Genomic DNA, 19,766 nt, shown 5'->3' with positions numbered 1-19,766 from the left:
AAAAATTGCTAGGCTTTTGCACCCCACAGCACTCACAACATTTAATCCAGCAATTGATCAGCAGCTACGTGGTGCCATCTGTTATATGACTTATTTCAATTATGTAAATCTTTGCTTTCAGAGTTCATGCCTGGGAACTTCTTCAAGAAGTATTCTGAACTACTGGATTACAGCCACCCAGGCTATAACATAGTAACACAAGGGCCAGGACCCGGACCTAAATACCTGTGTGCCTTCCTTAGTAAGGTGCCATTTTGTACACAATAAAAACTTGATACATTTTTACTGGTATGCTGAATCACTAGAACAACATCTTTTAAAAATACAAGTGTTTATTTTGCTCCGTCCTGGCGCTAGAGTGTGCAAAGCACTAGAGACCGTACGCAAAACCAGTCCTGGTCTCTGCCCTCCAGCTCCCATTCCAATCAGTCACGGAAAGGCAAGCCGAGAATCAAGCTGATGATCATATATGTACATGCTTCTGGCTCACAGTAAAAAGCATGTAGTCTTTAAGTTCATTGAATAATTGAGCTTTAAACTAGGGAGTATCTGAGAGCAGTGCCTCTCCAAGTTTAATGTGCGTAAGAATCATCTGGAAAACTTGTGAAAATGCATATCATGATTCTGAAGGTCCGAGGTGGAGCCCAAGATCACGGATTTCTCACACGCTCCCAGACAACACTGACGCTGCTGGGCTGCGAGCCACACTAAAAGCAGCAAGGGTGTCCAGAACACTGCAACGTTCCGGGGTAAATGAGGCAAGTTATCACACTGTTTGCAGGTAGTTTTTATCGCACGCTCTACTACCAGTCAACGTAAAATGTATAAATACATTTCCCGCATACAATGTGTTAAATACCTGCTTAAGACCACGCAGGACACAACAGTGAACAGCTGACCTGGATTAAAACTTAGGTGTCCTGAGTTGACGTAGTGGTCACCTAAAAGTATGTAACAAGCTGACTCGCTGCCTAGACAAGACAGAGCCCGTCTACAAAAGAGGCCTGGCCTCATACACGGCCCTGCTGATCACCACCACACCACCAGAACAACGGCTCCCAGTTTCGGTGGTCCCAGAGGGTCTGCTTCATTCTCCTAACTTACCTGACGTCTCCGAAGGAAGCTCAGAAGGCTGACTACCGAGTGGTTTCTTTTGCTCTAGTTTCTCCGAGACAGACGCCTCATCTGTTGGCAAGCTGAACTTTTGGCCGCTGGCTGTGACTGGTTCTAAAGATGACAGTAAAAACCACACAGGTTTCAGAGAAGCACAATTCAGCTATTTCTCCACCTTCCAGAAACTGGAAACAGGAACAGCGGCTGAGGAATAAGGAAGGCTCCTGCCAGGGCAGCTGCAAGTGGAGTGGTAGTAGAAGGTAGAGTTGGGAGGGCTTCTGTTGGTTTGTTTTTAAGATGGGAGAAGTAAGAAATGTTGGTATGTTGGTGGGAAAGATTCAGTGGAATGGGACAAGCCCTGGAGAGAGGCAAGAAAGGAGAGGACAGCCAGGGCAATATGCTGACGCAGGCAGGAAGCGATGGGCTCTAGCACAAAATAGCGAGGCGGCCTTAACCAGAAACTGGGGTGTTTCCTTCCAGCAACAGGAGTCTCTGGGTACAGACACAAGCAGTTAGGCCGAGCAGGTAGGAGAGGGTGTAAATGTCCTCCCTCACCACTTACTAAATTATAAGAAAACCAAGGCCAGCAGCGAGTGAGGATGGAGAAGGCGCTGGAGGAGGGTGAAGGTGAGAAATAACTGTCTGGGAGAGCAGAGTGTGTGCAGATCTGCAAAGTACTGGCTTCATTTTACCTGTCCCTCGCCCTTCCGGAGACCACACCCTGGTAGACAGAGATACCGAGAGTAAACGTAAGTCCGTACCTGGTGAAACCGTGGAAGCAGGTGCACTCGAACGCCCTTCATTCTGGAGAGGTTCCAACTGGGAAACCTCACGTATTTCTCCCTGTGGTCGGACAACTTCCGTGTCCTTAACTGGAGCTGGTGGCACCTCTGTTTCTGAGGGTGGTGCAACATCCTTAGCCAAGGCCATCTCTGTTTTGGGGGGTGAAGCCATGTCCTTGACCGGGGCCACCTCTGTTTCTGGGGATGGAGTCACGTCCTTGACCGGGGCCACCTCTGTTTCTGGGGATGGAGGCATGTCCTTGACCGGGGCCACCTCTGTTTTGGGGGATGGAGTCATGTCCTTGACCAGGGCCACCTCTATTTCTGGGGATGGAGTCACGTCCTTGACCGGGGCCACCTCTGTTTCTGGGGATGGAGTCACGTCCTTGACCGGGGCCACCTCTGTTTCTGGGGATGGAGTCACATCCTTGACCGGGGCCACCTCTGTTTCTGGGGATGGAGTCACGTCCTTGACCGGGGCCACCTCTGTTTTGGGGGATGGAGTCAGGTCCTTGACCGGGGCCACCTCTGTTTTTGGCGATGGGGTCATGTCCTTGACCGGGGCCACCTCTGTTTCTGAGGACAAGGCCAACTCCTTGGCCGAGGACATTTCTGCAGATGACACGGCGTCCTTAGCCAGTGTCGTCCCCGTTCCTGGGAGTGATCCCATGCCCTCCGCTGGCGTGAAGTCCAGTTCTACAAGCGGCACCCTCCCTGTTTCTTTGAATAGTGTTCCGTCCTTGGCTGGGGTCCCCTCTGTTTCTGTGCGGGGTGCCACGTCCTTGACCACGGACACATCTGATCTGACGGATGGTGCCATGTCCTTGGCAAATGCCACATCTTCTTTGGTAGGCGGTTCCACGTCTTTGGCCAACGCCACCTCTGTTTCTGTGATTGGGGCCATGTCCTTAGCCAGGGCCACCTCTGTTTCTCTAGATGGTGCCATGTCACCAGACTTCAGTCCCATCATTATTTCGAATGCTTCTATTGGTGCCCTGCCTTCTGCTGATGCCATTTCTGCCTCCTCGGCTGGCCCTGAGGGAGACACGTTGGAAATTTAGGACCCGTCACTGTCTGCCTGCAGCTCTGCATTCAAAACACACTTTCCTAGAGCGCAGGGACATCTGGCTTTTGTGAGCCTAATGCTCTAAATAGAACTAAGAAGCTGTGTGGTTAATGCATCTGCCTACTCTGACAGTCCCCGTACTTAGAACACGTTACTGGGGGAACAAATAGTGGAGAGAAAAGGCAAAGAGAAAAAACCCAAGGTTAAAAAAAAACAAAACACACCACACAGTTAGTGTCAGAAAGGGGACCTGCGGAACCCCTAGAATTTTAAATCTGCACCAACTTGAAAAGGGATTTTCTTTGCTCATTTATCCCAAGTCTTATATCTCAACTACAACTTCATTCCTCTAGCTATAAAATCAGTAATAGTTAAGTTCGAAAGCAGTTGTGATCATGCTAACATTTTTATCTATACTGCTGTATGCTGCTGAAAGATACGTCTGCTGACCGATGCTGACTGTTGACACTGTAACCACAAACCGACAGAGAGAGGTTCGAACGACTTACATGCCGTGGGCTGCAGAGGCGGTGGGGCCCCTGGGGAAAGGACGACGCCAGCATGGGGCGAGTTTGGGGGTCCCACAGGACAGATCTGAGGGACAAGCCCTGCAGGCGCAAATGTGTCACAGGGAAACAGACCTGGTATTGAAACACAAACAAACATGTGTTTAAGACTCAGTCAACAAGCAAAGGCATCTGATATTTAAAATAAGCTTTCAAGATGGAGACCTAAGGACCAAACAAAACAAAGCAAGGAAGTTTTAGGTTGAGCACCGCTGACAGTCTCCAGTTTGCGGCTAATGCACGCGCTGCGCCACGTCGCCACACCCTGCGGTGCCACAGGTCACCCTCCCAGAGCGTATATTACAAAGAGGCAAAAACCCGAGCCTGAGCTCTGGCCCCAGCATCACAAATACAACATAACATGTAGCAAGGAATTGCGGGTCTTAATTTTCTCCCTCGTTAGAAGAGATTAATACCTACCTTTCGAACATTAGAAGACAACTTTGTGGAAACGCTTTGTAAACTATTAACAACTAGACAATGTCAAAGGATTATTATGGTGTTCACTGCCAGACTTAATGGGGGGTTTAATAGCCCCTTGCCATCAAGATTATTACAATTTAGCGAGAGCGGCGAGATCTTTCACAGAGATAAAATAATACAAAACATGTCGTACAAACTAGGTGATACAAGAGTTTAAAACAGCCACGAGGACTGGAACAGTCACAAAAGGCTTCAGGGAGAGGCAAGAGCAGGAAGAGAGAGAGAACAGCCCATTTCAAGGACGGAGAACGCTGAGGGAAGAACAAACACGGAGATGCCAACAGGGTGAAAATGTTTCTTGGACCGAGAGAGACTGTCTGATTCAAACAGACCTTGCACACCAGCAAGGGAAGAGGGGGAAAGATCTGGAAAGCCAGCGAAATTTAGACTTCAAGAGACAAAAAAAAAAAAAAATAGGTGCCTCAAGGTCTTAACCAGGAGAACAAGACGAGACACGAGACGAGAGATTCGGAGCAGGGACTCGGGGCGACCAGCACGGCAGGGGTGCTCAGAATGGACGTTAAAGGGGAGCAGCAGTTCTGCTGGGAGGAGACCCCCGGGGCGGTCTGGCGCGGAATGCCAGGGGTTCCCGCTGCGGAGGAGCAGGGGCAGCATAAGTCAGAGAAGGAAGATGCTGTAAAGAAAGAAGTCAATGCGACTAAATGACTCACTAGCTAACGAGCTGGAAAAAAAAAGGAGTCAAAGCCAAAGTCAAAGCATCAGGAGACTAGCTGGACAGCGTCGAAGTCAACTCATTGACTGGCCTCCTCCCGAGAGCCCAAAGGAAAGCCTCCGTGAAGCACTGTCAGCCGGGACCTTAACAGACACAGAACTGTACTACACATCATTTGAAGTGGGCTTGCCGGTGCTGGGTACCGAGGGGAACCAGCATATGGCACCCCAAAATGTGCCTCTCTGACTGAAAAATTATTTTGAGCTGAAGGCAATTAAGAAGCAGCAAACCCAGAAAAAGCTCCCCGCTTTCTGCCTAGGGGCAGGATATACATTATCCTTTCACTGGAGATGGAACTCGGGCCCTCCCAGAGAGGGCACCAGCGCAACCCGCACACAGACCCGCTGGTCCCTCCCGTATGTCCACCTTCCCAGGCCGCCACTCCTGAGGCCTCCACTTGCTTTCCTTTCCCTGTCACTTCTCTGCAAATTTATTGTTGTCGTTTTGTTGAAGATGTTACAGAAACAGAACCACCTTGAGTGACTTTTCTCTGGTGTGATGTATGGTACATGCGTTAGTAAACTTTTCTTCTCTTGTTAGTCTGTCTTTTTGTTAGAGTCCAGCTCAAAACCTAAGATGAGCAGAAGTAGATCTTGTTTCACCTCCGATAGATACCCTGGCCACACTCGTGTTAACAGTCACACAAAACCAGAAATGAGGAGACTGCTCACTGATAAACCAGGTCTGTTCACGTTCGCTGTGTCATGAGCATGGTGCAAAGTGGTTTTGCATAATTTTATTCAATCACCACTGCGGCTTTCAGGGGGGAGCTCCTGCCGGCCCCATGTCACAGATGAAGAAACCGAAGTGCAGGGAGGACGAGGCTTGCCCGAGGCCACGAGGGGGTAAAACGTGCGGACAGAATCTGGCCCTAGGACCCAGGATTCAAGATCCTGTGACAGGAGGTGAGCAACCCGGATGGCCCAACTGCATTCATTCTCTCCCGTGACCGATCTAGGAAGAGCACTGTCCCGGCCAGAACCCCTAAACGTGCCTTTGCTTAGAAGTTCACTTCGAAGGCGATGGGGTGAGGCCACATTAATTGTCTCAAGTTAGGAAATACGCCCAGCTGGAGCAGGCCTACCTACCGTAACTGCCCTCCAGGGCACCGTGTTGCTGCGCAAAGGCTGAAGTGCCGGCTGGTGCGCCGGGGAAGGAGAGCAGGTCTCCCAGGCCGTCGTCATGGTGCATCTGAAAGGGGTCTGGAACGAAGAAAGGATTCACGGTCCCAGTGAACGTGACCGACCACAAAGAAAGCATTCCTCATTACCCAGTGAATGCTGATTAGTTACACGTGTGTTGTCATAGTACGTTAAATAAATTGAAATAATGTCACTGTACATAAGAAATCAATCAACATTCACTAATTTGAAACTAGCTTTGCGTCTGTTATAAGTTTGATGACAGAAAAAAGGGAAAAGGAAAAACCCATATACAAGTGGAGACAAAAACCTGAGCTCCCAGGTTGGTTAGCTCGGACATGGAGGCACCGAGGCCACCGCCCTGAGGCCCTTCCTGCTACTGCTCCCAGGTCTAGACAGATACGCTCATGCTTTTTGTATCCACGGATGAGTTTGAATTTTTATAAAACGTGGGTATAAGTCTTGCTTTCTATTCTGTAAAATGAGGATAATATGTATTTGGCAGTTAGGTAGGAAACATATACAATATGTAGATAGCCCTGGCTGGTGAAGTCAGTGGATTAAGCAAGGGCCTGCGAACCAATGGGTCGCCAGTTCAGTTCCCAGTCAGGGCACATGCTTGGGCTGTAGGCCAGGCCCCTGGTAGGAGGCACATGAGAGGCAACTACACATTGATGTTTCTCTCCCTCTCTTTCTCCTTTCCTTCTCCTCTTTCTAAAAAACTCTTTAAAAAAAATAAAATAATATGTATATAAAGGCTGTAGCGCCCTGGCTGGTGTGGCTCAGTGGATTGAGTGCCAGCCTACAAACCAAAAGGTTGCCAGTTTGATTCCCAGTCAGGACACATGCCTGGGTTGTGAGCCAGGTGCCTAGTGGGGAACACTTAAGAGGCAACCACACATCAATGTTTCTCTCCCTCTCTTTTCTCCTTCCTTCCCCTCTCTAAAAAGAAATAAATAAAATCTTCAAAAAAGAATGGCTGTAGCACTGTGGCAAAAAATTGGCACTCAACAAATGGTGCTATTAAATGGTGATGGACGGAGACTTCCCTTGAGGCGGTGAACACACAATACAGTGGACAGATGATGTGTCATGGAACTGTGCACCTGACACCCATATAATTTTGTTAACCAGTGTCACCCCTATGAATTCAATAAAAAGGAAAAAAACAAATGGTGCTATTAGTGTAATTCCTTTTAGAAGCCTTAACGTTCAATGAATATGAATTTCAGTTAATTTCCTCAAAACCGGTTTTGGAAGGGAGAGGACCGGAGGCGCGTGTGCATGAGACGATGAGATAAACGGCGGGGAGTGAGGATCACCGACATGTTCGGGGTTAACAGCTGCGCCCTGACTGTGCTTTACAGGCTGTTTCGGGGCTAGCACGCTTTTATCTGAGTAGTGGTTGTGGCCTCTTCCCGTTCACATCAAGCTCACGTTCAGCAGCCCCAGATAAGCCCACTTACCGGTCTGGAGAGGATTCACCGCTTGCTCGGGTTCAAAGCAAAAGTTTGTGTCCTCTGGCCAGTCCTGGTTGTTCTGATATCCCTGGTAGGCTATTTTCCCTTCAAGGAATTCAGTTGGAGACCCTGCAAATAGGAACATGAAACAGAAGTTACAAAGTGCCATTGTTTTGCCCTCCACTACAGTTGAGTTTCTGTTAAGTATTACAGGTAGTACAATATAACAACGCAAACATACCTGCTAGTGCCTTTGACAAAGACTTGACGTTGAACAAAATTGTCAAAAGCATCATTTCAAGTCACTGGAATTTTTTTAAAAAGCCAGATCTAAAGAAATGGGGAGCTATATTATGTTCATAAATGCCAGACTCAGTATTCTGAAGATGACAGTTCTCAAACAGGCCAATAGAGTAAAGGCAATTACAATAAAAAAATCCCAGCAGAATTTTTTTAAGGTACCAACAACATCATTACATAATTCATATGGAAATATAAAAAAAGACATAGAAAAGCCAAAACACACTTGAAAAACCAGCAAGCTGGACAACTTGCATCACCTGATTACGAAAGTTCCTATACATACACAGTAACCGAGACTGTGTGGTGCAGACCACACACTAGATAAACGGAAGACAGAATTCAGAAACAAAACCTACACAGCGCTGACCAACTGGTTTTTAACAAAGATGCCAACATGATTCAGAGGGGGAAAGAATGCACTGGTCTCAACGAACGGTACGGAAACAACTGAACACTTACCTCACACCATAAACAACAACTAACTCCAACGGATTTAAGACCTAAATGTGAAGAGCTAAACTAAAAAAAAAAAACTTGATAGGAGAAAACATAGGAGGAAAATCTCTGTGACTCTGGATTAGGCAAAGATTTCCTAGACATGTCACCAAAAACACAGTTCATAAAAGAAAAAATTGATAGACTGGACATCAAAATTTAAATCGTTTGCTTTTCAACAATGCCATTAAGAAAATGAGAAGAGAGGCCAAAAACTGGGAGAAGATATTTGCAGGCCATTAACCTACTAAAGGATCTATATATAGAAGAGACCGAAATCTCTCATAATACAATTATAATTACAATCTACATTAGATAAGTTAACAAATTCATTTATCAGATTAAAAACATAATATTTATACATAACTTAAATATTGGTACATACAATATTTGTTCAAAACTGTGTTTAGGCATTTAATATGGGAAAAATAGCTATTTCAATCTAACCTTTTGTTACCTTCAATGAACTGTGTGTACAGTTTTTATTTTGTTTCCCTATATTTGCTTGTTCTGATTATATATTTACGAAAATATTCTTTGTCTGTTGAATCTAATAATAAAAAAATTAGACTTGGAAAAAAGAAATCTATTCACAATTATAAGACAACTTAACTTTAAAATGAGCAAAGTATTCCAACGGACATTTTCACCAAAGAAACTATATAAATGGATAATATGCACATGAAAATAAACTCATCATCACTAGTTGTTAGAGAAATTCAAATTAAAATCCCTATGCGAGGCCCTGGCCAGGTGGCTCCGCTGGTCAGAGCACTGCCCCGATACACCGAGGTTGCAGGTTCGATCTCCGGTCAGGGCGCATACGGGAAGCGACCAGTGAGTGCATCAATGAGCAGAGCAACAAAACCAATGTTTCTCTCCCCTCCCCGGCTCTCCTGCTCTCTCCCCCCCATCCTTTCTCTCTCTCTAAAATAGTTTTTCAAAAATCCCTGCGGGGCACCACTACTGCTCATCTCCAGGCAAACTGGGAGGGGCAGTGGCGGGAGAAACTGCCCCTCCTTCATGCGCAGCCCAACCTAACAGGCTGCCTCTGGAAGCAAATTTTCTCCCTGAAGGTCGCCCGCTATTTTCACGGCACCGTTTGAATCTGACTTCACCTACGTGAAGTGGTTTGGGGAAAGAGAAGAGAAGAATGAAACCTAACAATTTACCCTAGATGCGCACTCCTTCAGAAAGGTCTTCGGGGAGGGTCTTAGATATGTGAGGGTTATTCTGTTTTCGTTATTCTAGATGAATGATTTAAGTGAGTAAGTTCATACTACATAGCAAAGTTCTTGGGAAGGGATTTACATTTACTATAAAAAAGATTAGGAGCCCCAAAAGAATTCAAACAATTCTTTATTTGAATTGCATTTTTAAAAAGATTTTACTTGTTTATGTATTTTTAGAGCGAGGGGAAGGGAGGGAGGAAGGAAGAAAGAAAGAGAGGGAGAGAAATATCGATCAGTAGCCTCCACACGACTGGGGAACCAAACCGGCAACCCGGGCATGTGCCCTGACAGGGAATCGAACCAGTGACCTTTCACCTTGAGGGACATTGCCCAGCCAACCGAGCCACACCGGTCAGGGCAGTCTAGCATTTCTAGAATAAATGCTAAAAGGCTAGTGATTCTGCTTATATTTCTTACTCTTTGGAAAAAACCCATGACTCTGAGTCAGAGAAGTGGGTGCCCTTTTCTCTCACGCTCTGGAGAAGGAAGGGCACCGGGGGCTTTAAGGTGCAGATGGCACTGGCTAGTGCCCCTGCGCGGGGGTGCTGCGGCTGGCACTGGCTAGTGCCCGTGTGCGGAGGTGCTGCAGCTGGCACTGGCTAGTGCCCGTGTGCGGAGGTGCGGCGGCTGGCACTGGTTAGTGCCCCTGCGTGGAGGCTGGCACTGGCTAGTGCCCCTGCGTGGAGGTGCTGCGGCCCAGCCCGCAGCGGCTCGCAGGAGCGGGGCTGAGAAGAGCCAGCTCCATCACGGTCATTCAGGAGCAAGTCTGACAGAGGCTCGCCCCCACCACTTCATTCACTGCCACTGACCTCATTTCCTTCCCAAAATCCACAGCAAAAGCAGGTAGACGCCCTTGCACAGTAGCAACGGCCTTCAGAATAAATGTGTGTGGTTTGGGTTTTTTTTTTTTTAGCATAACTGCAACCCAGAATCTATTTCGGTAAAAGAATGAAAAACGGAATTCAAAACAAAAGGCAATTTATGTAAGACAACGGAAACAACTCTAGAAACCTTGGTTCTCCTATAAAAGTAAAATGGGAAAAGACGGGGGCTAGTTTCTATTTTTTGGAAACTGGGGCATTTAACAGAAAAGGCAAGTAAGTGACTAAAATATTAAAAGTACCAACTGATGAAGTAGCAATATCTCTATATATCAAAGCCGGGATAAATCTCTCAGGTAAGATCCATCCCAAGTGCAAATAAACCAATCGCTTTTAGTATAACACAACGCAAAAAGTCCATTGTTTCAGATCCTGCATTGCAACCACCTTGACGAAACCACCATCCGTCAAGATTTGATGTCAAATCAAAACAAAATCCAGTTAATCTGAATTCTCCTCCTTTCAAGGGCACGTACGTGCGGAGCGGAGCCCGTCACACCCTTCAGCGCAGACGGAGTGCCGTGGCGGGCGGAGCGCACGGTCGCTGTCCTCTGCTAGAGCCGACGTTACAGGGCTACAGGGCGTTAGAGAGACGCAGAACACCAGCCTCACCGCTGAGCTCCACTAAACGCTTTTTTGGGGGAGCTAACCCTAATCCTGAGTTTACTGTTGCTATTTTTAAATGATAGTTTAAAAGTCTCTCGTTGTTAATACCCAGTATGGGAACTACTGATAGATATAACCCATACAAATAAAAGCTCTTGGGGGGTCATTCACAACTTTATAAACAGCTTTATTGAGGTACAATTGAAAGAAAATAAGCTGCACATCTTTAAATTGTACAGTCTGATGAATTTCTTTTTTTAAAGATTTTATTTATTTATTTTTAGGGAGGGAAGGGAGGGAGAAAGAGAGAGAGAGAAACATCAATGTCCGGTTGCTGGGGGCCGTGGCCTGCAACCCAGGCATGTGCCCTGACTGGGAATTGAACCTGTGATGCTTTGGTTCGCAGCCCGCGCTCAATCCACTGAGCTACGCCAGCCAGGGCTCAGTCTGATGAATTTCAACACATGTGCACCATCACTTCAAAGGTGAACATATTACCTTCCTCAAAAGTTTCCTAATTTTTAAGCATGAAAGTTGTCTTGACAGTAAAGTTTGAGAACTGATGATTTAAAAGAGTCTTTACAGATATTATCCATAGAGAATTCTGCTATTTATCTGCAGAGGCAAGAAAAAAGGTAAAGAAACAGAAAACATAACAAAACAAAACCACAGATTGGGGCAGAAGACTCAGGTACCAGTCCCAGGTCTTTGGAGAGACCTCAGTTAACCCATTCAATAATATGGAACCTCGGTGTTCTCATCTGTATCATGAGGCATCACACTGGCTTCTGGCCTGCAAGCTCCCTTCCAGTTGTGCAGGCTCTCAGTCGGCATCCCTGCCTACTGCACAACAGACTCATGTCCAACAACCCCCCTCCTAGCAGCTGCCGCCAATACCTGCCCCCTGCCACCAGAGTGAAAGTTTGGGCTTACAAATGCTTTTGTGATAGACACTTAGCCATCTGAGAAAGAGAAAATACATAATACAACATTTCATTAAGGGTTAAACTGTATGATGATGTTTAAATTACATGGAAAAAGAAGAAAATGAATGCTGGCCAGTGAGCTTCACTGAAAAGATGGGACAATTTCAGAATATGACATTCTCAATTACTGTTGACACTGGAAGAAACACATGTGAGAATCTCTTAATTTATTACAAAGCTAAAACAAAACTGACTGGGGAAATAGCATGTGTACATCCCTACATATATTATAGAATGATAAAGCAACTGTGGTAAAATGTTATTGATTGGCAAATCTAAAAAAAACCATACACAAGTCCTTTGATTTACTCTATTCTTGCAACTTTTTTTATACATTTGAAATTATTTCAAAATAAAAGTTTAAGCGACAGAAGAAAGCCAACTCCTCAGATTTGCAGCCAGCTCCACTTTTTCAATGAAATGTTCCCATCCCACTACATTAGGGTGTCTTTCTTCCCTCAACAGGCAAAAACAGCCCCCCCCCCCCTCCCCCCCGCCTTCTGAATTTGAGATTAACAATACCTCACATCCCTAAAACGGCTGGGAGACTTTTTTTTTTAAGAGTTCAGGGTTCTAACAATATCTGAAAACAATGAAGCATTCACTGAAGGTCTCCAGCAGGATGGAGAGGATGTCGTTTGGGTTAACAGTTTCTTGTTGGTTCAATATAAATCGAACAGGCATGCTTGTCTTGGAAATGCCCTAACACATTACAGAGTGTGCTGGTTTTGCTTCACCCTGACACCCTGCAGGCTGCTTCCCAGAGTGGGAACAGGTACGAGATGCCGCCGTGAGCCCAGAGCACAGCCCAAGCTGGCAGGAGTGAGCCGTAAACGCTACGCTGTTTTCAGTGGCTCCTTCCACCTCCAGACACTGGATTTACTATCGCACCGAATGTACGTGATAAAAACACACGTCTTTACACAACTTCCTGTCTTGTTCTCCAAAGAGGTTCTTGTGTTTACTGTCCAGCATCCTCTGTCAACATAGAAGCTCTGACTTCACAGAAAATAATATTCTTCGACTGCCCTTTTCCTCTACTGCAAAGTTAACCATATAAGTCCATCACTACTTCCTCCTTTCCTACTTATGAGGGAAGTGTAATCTCCGCCTTTAATCTTAATTGGAAAAAAAACAGCTAAACTAGAGAATATGAGAAATCTATGTCTACCTCGGTGCTAAGGACAGCACTTACGCACGTACGCCCTTTGTTGCCGCCCCTGCAATCCAGACCTCCAACCTCCTAGCGAGGCTTGCTTTTTCATCCCTTCTTTCCTCACTTCTCCTCTGGTTACAAGCACACCTAAATCTCTAGCACCCTTAAAATACAAACAAAATCCAAAGTATATTAACAAAAAAATCCCCTATAAAAGAACCTATGAATTAGATTCCAATTTTTAAAAACCAGTTATTTAAAAACAAGCAAATGAAATAATGGGGGGAGTGCTGGTCCTTTACGGACGCTCGTTCTCTGACCCAGGTCTGGGGACAGGCACGCGCTGCAGAGGGAAGCAGCCGCAGGGCCGCTCCAGGGCGCAGGTGCTCCCCTCGTGGATGCGTTTCTCGGAGCCTGAGTCAAAGCAGTGTCTTCTGAGCCTTCTTGTGCAACTTAGGTCACATATGCACAATCCACCCAATGTTCCTGTCTCCCCAAGCCTTTGAGTCCCTCCCTTTATGTCTCACCAGGGAAGCTCTGGCATCTCTACCTCATTAAATGTAGGTCACTTGTTGAGTCCAAATTTCAGTACACCAGCTCAGTGATCTGCTCGAGCCACTTCCAGCCAATAAAGAATTACATTCCACCCTCCTTGGTCGAAGATCCTTAGAATTCGCTTCTGCACACGTTCCCCCAGGTTTCTGCCAATATATCCCATTGTTACTAGAGTATTGCGAATATTGTAAATATTTTAGGCTTTGAAGGCCATACAGTCTGTCCCAGTTCCCATAAGCAACGCAAGTTTGAATTGCACGGTTCCACTTAGACTCAGATTTTTTCAATAAATACTGTTTTTTCTTCCTGTCTTAACCTTTTCTCTTTTCTATCTTACTGGAAGAATACAGTGCATATTACACGTAACACATGAACCATGTGTTCGTAGACTGTTTAAGTTATCAGTAGGGCTTCCTGTCAGCAGCAGGTTATGAGTGGTTAAGCTGTGGGGGGATCAGAAGTTACACGCAGAATCTCGGCTGAGCGGGGCAGGGAGCGCCGGTGCCCCAAACTCCCACATCGTTCAAGGTCCAGCCGCACCCCGCTAACGCCACTGCAGCACAGGAGTGGCCACAGGCGGTGCCCAAACAGGCATGGCTGCCCAACAAGGCCGTGTTTATGGACGCCGAAATGTGAATTTCACAGGATTTTCCCACGTTACAGCCATACAGTCTTTGTCATAACCCCAAGGTAGGACCCTGGGGGATGTCACCACTGCAGTGGGTTCCTTGTATTCAGCAGGGATTATGGGATCCTGGAAAAGTAGGAGCCCAGGGGCAGCACTTACTCGCCAAGACGAGGAGGTGCCATCTACCATACACAGGCAGCAGGGCTGCGTCGGTAATCAGAATGCGCCAGCCCGCCAGGACCTCGCGTGGCAGTTACTTGACCACAGTTTCCACGAGCAGCCTACCGACTCGTGGGTCGGCCCGTGCAACAGGGGGAAGAAAGCTCCACCTCTGACGGTAACGGCCGATCTGGTCAAGTCATAACCTGCCATCCAGGCTGCAGACCCAAGCCAGGCAGGCCACAAACCAGAGCCTACTCAGGAAGGGTCCTGCGCTGTTTCCACAAGGACAGGCTGCGAACCGTCTTCCACGCTCCCCCAAAGGCCATTTACTAGAGCGGCTGCGGATCAGAGAAAAGGAAATACCCAGACCTTTCGGGGATTACTAATTCCTGGGGACCCAAAATGCCACTGTGGCTAACCGGTCAAAATGAGGGCTAACAGTGGTCAGGCACCAGGTGGAGGGCTTGGCTCAAATCCAACTCACCCTGGACCCCGCAGTGGCCCTGTTTTGTGGCTATTTCCTCGGTTCCTGCATGACCTGGAAGCAGACATACATGACAACAGGCCGACCTCCCATATTAGCTCTCCACTACCAACTGGCCGGCCCAAATGACAAGGGTCACTATGGGGGGGCTAACCGGGAATCACTGGCACCTCCCCTCTAAACCAGGATATTTAACTGGAAGCAAGACCATAACCCTGGGATAGCTGAAGAGTACAATGCCACTAGCAAAGACTTGAAAGAAACGAAGGTGGGACATCCATCACGTCCCCATTTACCAGTGTGGCCCGTGCAGCAGTCAGGAGGACTTGGTGAATGGCTGTGGACTATGTAACTTAACCAGGAGATCATTCCACCTGGCAGCCGATGCCCCAGATGGGGCACCTTTACTGGAGCCAGTAGGGGCCTGGATAATGTCTTTTTTCCCCCCACCAATTGGCAAGGACCAGCAGAAGCATCCCACTTTCACATGGATATGAGCCTTGCCTCGGGGGTGCGTCAGTTCTACCTTCATACGGCTCAAAGACCTCAGACATTCTGACGTTCCAGAAAATATCACTCTAGCCTGCTACACTGACATGATGCTAACTGGGTCTGGGGAGCAGAAAGCAGCAAGCACAGAGGCTTTAGGAAGAGGCCTGGAGGTAAACCGCAAAAATCCAAGGGCCCTTCTAATCAACTAAGTGTTTAGAACAAATGGCCTGAAGCGAGTCAGAATTTCCCTCCCGAAGTGAATAAGTTAGTTACATCACCAACAATGCATAAAGAGGTGCAATACTTCGTAGGTTTCTTTGAATGTCACAGGCAACATATTTCACATGTAAGTACTTCTTCACCCCAACATACCTGAAGTGTCCTTGATGAATGGGGGTGCAGACTGCCCCATTCAGAGAAACACAGACCAAACTTCTGGAATTTGGAGAAAATCTACACTCTCTTCTGCAGACAACGATTTACCTTTTGAGGAACAGCCTCAGACTTGCTATGGATGTTGGTGGGGACAATGCCTAAACGTGAGCTGAGGGCAAGGGAACTCTCCAATAGGTCAGAGGAGAAAGAGGGCGTTGATATCAATTACAGACTCGTGACTAATTGCAGAAATGAGACCTGTGATGGCTTTGTCTTTTTTCTCTTTATACGTGTTTTGTGTTTCCTTGTACACTCTAACCATCTTCTTCTCTCTTCTTCCTGTTACTATACACTGTCAAAAATTAACGTCACAATCAGTCTCTTGACAACAGCAGCCAAAGGGTTATTGCATCTCAGCTCCGCTCTCCCTTTCACTGCCTTACTTGTGATTGTGGGGCTGGACCTTATTAAACGTCTCTCCTTTGTCAGCTGGCATGACATGAAGCTTAGTGGAGGCTGCTGGAGGAGGGGCCTTCTCCTCCTGCTTCCTGGCTGCTAGTCCATCACCTTGCTCCCATGGTGCTCTGCTGCTGTGCAGAACACACAATGGTACTCACCCCAGCATGTTTTCGTGGGCACTCACACGAGCACCTTCCCAGGCACTTCCCGCCAACGCCCCCGGCTGGCCTCCCGGTGATCTGACAGCAATTCCGCACACAGCCTCCTGTTTGCCAACCTTGACCTGCATCAGCACCTCAGCAAAACTCTTCACCATCCAATGAGGACATCCAGGAAGAGAAACTAGCTCTGGGGGAGAAGTGTACTCCTCCCAGTTTTTCTTTTCCGTGTACTCTGCCCGAGTCCTAGGGGTGGTAACTGCTCCCGTGTCTCCCATTCCTACACACTTCCGAGTTCTCTTTACCCCTCGGCAGTTAATTCCCGGTTCCAGATGCTGTATGGTTTCTGTCTCCTGACTAGACTTGGATACATATACTGAGAGTTAAAAACAGCGTGACAGCTTAAATTCATATTAGAAAATGGGAAATGAACAAGAGAGTTTTAAACCAAAGACAATAAACTGGAAAACACACGTGACTCTCTAATGCAAAGACTACGATGCGTGTGAGAAAAAGTACTGGTTTCTGCCGTTCAGCACCAGCAACAGCAACAGAAGCTGCGCGGGCAGAATCCCTCATTTGCAGAGAAAAGTGGAGACCAGAAATACTCGCTTTTATTAACCAGAAAGCTGAATTCTTCAGCGAAGTCTCTAGGGAGTCAGCCGGCAGTATTTAAATTTACACAGCTTTGCACCTTCTCCTCCGTCCCAACTGCTGAAAACTCAGTGGAGGACCAGCCATGCCGGGTTTTTGCTGACAAAAGTCCTAAATTAACTTCCTCACAATTAACAAAGCAAAAGCTCTTCCTCCAGTTTACCTGGAGTTCTTTTAAAATTCCACCTTCAATTCTGTGTCTAGAAATAGAACATCTCCAAAGACACAATGGACACCAGATGTGTTCTAGTTACACCAATGAAAACACCGTTACGCAATCCCTTGAACAGGAAAAAGGGCTGATGGCCAAACAGAATGATTTATTGGCAAAAGCTCTTACTGGGCCAAATCTGTAAAGACTTTCTATGTGAACATTAATCATTATCCTAATATTGTCTTACATGCACTAACCCCTTCAACCAGGTTACAAAACACGGAACCTATTTTCTGCCCCTTAACCCAAAGGATTCTTTTGTTACTAGTTCACCTTTTCTAGAGGAAGAAACTTCAGATCTAAGAGGGCAATTAACTCGCCTAGGAGGCCAGAGCCAGCAGGTGCGGGATCTGGGCCTGCTCCTTCGGACGGCCTTCTCAGATGTAAACAGGTCACTACGGGGAACTCACTTCCAGAAGGACATGTGCCAGGACCTGGCAGAAGTCACTACAACTACACCTGGCCTTGCTCTTCACTTTCTGTCCCCATGCGAGGCGTGAGAGAGACAGGACCACCTACTTAGAGAAAAATCCTGGTGAGGATGAGGGAAAAGCAGCCTCATCAGACCGCTTACGCACCTCACAGCGCACAAAACGTAGGTCAGATCCTCCTTCTGTCTGCACAGAAAGCAGCAGGGTGGCCCGTTGCTCTTGCCAGCGTTACACACAACGGCCAAATGACAGGGGTAAGCCTGCAACTTTTCCAACAGCACAGAAAGGTCTAGCACAAGGCTTGACTATTTAGAACGGTATTTTCAACCTCAGCGACAATGCTTCAGCCGTGGAAACATGTCGGGTAAAGAGGGAGATGAAGAATCATCGTGAAGCTCGCACTGCCAGGGAGATGGGCAGTAATGGCAGAGCCAATAGGCCACGGGGCCCATCCCAGGCTTTGCCACGGGAGAGAGAGGGGCTGCCGGCCACACCCCCTGCGTGCTGCGGTGCCGTGTAAGCACAGCCCGGGATCTACGGGCGCGCGTCCTGATGAGCTTTAGGAAAATCAGCAGGAACCTGGAACAGCAGAAACCCCCAGCCTGCCGGGGGAGCGAGCTGCTTCTCCCGCAGAGCTCGGCTCCACAGGCTCCTTCCCGGGACCACATTTCTGTCCTTCAGGGGTTTTGGGTTTTTTATTACACATTCAACAAGATTATTCATTCGATGGCTACTGAGCACCTACTTTATGCCTGACACTGTGGTAGGTGCGAGGCCACAGCAGCGACCGGGACAAAAGCCCCGTCCCTCTCATAACCTTTATCTTCTGGTGGGGAAAGTCCGACAAGAAACAAGATAAATAATGAAACTGTGTGTATGATAAAGTGACAAGCACCGTGGAGAGAATTACAGCAAAGGCGAAGGAGAGAGAAATGGAAGGGACGCAGTTTCAGATAAGCTAGAGAAGGCCTCGCTGGGAAGGCAGAGAGTGAACTATGATGTGTGCACCCGAGGGAAGAGCTTTCCAGAGGAAACAGCTAGTGCTCAGGGCCCCAGACCCGCCCCCCTCTGCCCTGCCCACCCCCAGGCTCATTCAGGGCCAGCAGTAAGAACATTAGTAAGGAGCGGGTGTGGCCAGAGAGACGACAGGGGTGTCACACAGCCCTGGGGGGTCCGGTAAGGCCTTTGGCTGTACTTTGAGATGGGAGACCACGGCAGGGCGTTGAGCACAAGACTGTGGTCTCCATCCCGGACCCCCTGGCTGCTCTTGGGAATACACGGGAGGGAGCAGCCAAGTGGAAGGAAGGGGGCGACTAATCCGGACGGTCAGCACAACTGCAGTGGCCATGCTAGGAGGCAGCGGCTGCAGTCTCGGACACAGTGGTGGGAGTGGTGAGAGGCGGTCAGGTTCCAGATCTGTTTTTCTGACAGGTTCGGTATGGCGGGCGAGAGAAAGGGAGGATGGGGGAAGCCAAACTGGCCTGAGCAACTACAGGACAATCTAATTAGACGGAGAAACAGATTGTGGTTTTTTTAATAAAGATTTTATTTATTTATTTTTAGAGAGGGAAAGGAGAGAGAAAGAGAGAGAGAGAGAAACATCAATATGCAGTTGCTGGGGGCCGTGGACTGCAACCCAGGCATGTGCCCTGACTGGGAATCGAACCTGCGATGCTTTGGTTCGCAGCCCACGCTCCATCCACTGAGCTATGCCAGCCAGGGCCAGATTGTGTTTTTGTTTTAGTTCGTGGTGGGGAGACCAGAGATACAGCAGACAGATAGTTTAGGGCACCTCAAAACTGCCATGATGACTTCACATCAGATGCAATTTCCAGTTTCCTTAGTTCTCAACAAACCTCCTCATTGAAGTCAACCAACATTACACGGTTTTACAAAGTGCTCCTTGTGACTGTTCAGCATTTACATAACGTTTACATATTGTGCACTTCTCTCTGCAAATGGACAGCAACTCGGACGAATCCACAAGACAGCTAACATAAAAGCATTACTTCAATTCTGAGGAGGCCTGTAACGTACACAATGATGCCTTTGAAAATCATCTTTTTAAAATGAGCTGTTTATTTCTATCACTTTCTAAAAGATTTTTATTTGTTTATTTCTAGAGGGGGGATGGGAGGGAGAAAGAGAGG

The 19,766-nt window shown here is 47.4% G+C and overlaps 1 protein-coding gene across 24 annotated transcripts in view; it reads right to left on the bottom strand.

Moving 5' to 3' along the window:
• Positions 1-19,766, bottom strand: part of MAP4 (microtubule associated protein 4) — a 134,801-nt gene that overhangs the window by 44,714 nt on the left and 70,321 nt on the right. For 22 of the 24 annotated variants that reach the window (XM_036030401.1, XM_036030397.1, XM_036030402.1 and 19 more), the window contains 5 exons: positions 7,352-7,474; positions 5,832-5,945; positions 3,471-3,602; positions 1,875-2,930; positions 1,105-1,227 (listed from right to left, as the gene is read on the bottom strand). In XM_036030401.1, coding sequence (XP_035886294.1) covers positions 1,105-1,227; positions 1,875-2,930; positions 3,471-3,602; positions 5,832-5,945; positions 7,352-7,474 — 1,548 coding nt within the window. The remainder of the gene's footprint in view (positions 1-1,104; positions 1,228-1,874; positions 2,931-3,470; positions 3,603-5,831; positions 5,946-7,351; positions 7,475-19,766) is intronic. The other 2 variants (XM_036030396.1, XM_036030398.1) reach the window with 2 other exon arrangements.

Source organism: Phyllostomus discolor, chromosome 7 (genome assembly GCF_004126475.2).
Source record: "Phyllostomus discolor isolate MPI-MPIP mPhyDis1 chromosome 7, mPhyDis1.pri.v3, whole genome shotgun sequence".
NCBI classification, from domain to species: Eukaryota; Metazoa; Chordata; class Mammalia; order Chiroptera; family Phyllostomidae; genus Phyllostomus; species Phyllostomus discolor.
Note: the sequence above shows the minus strand (reverse complement) of the source record. Positions and strands in the feature narration are given on the sequence as shown.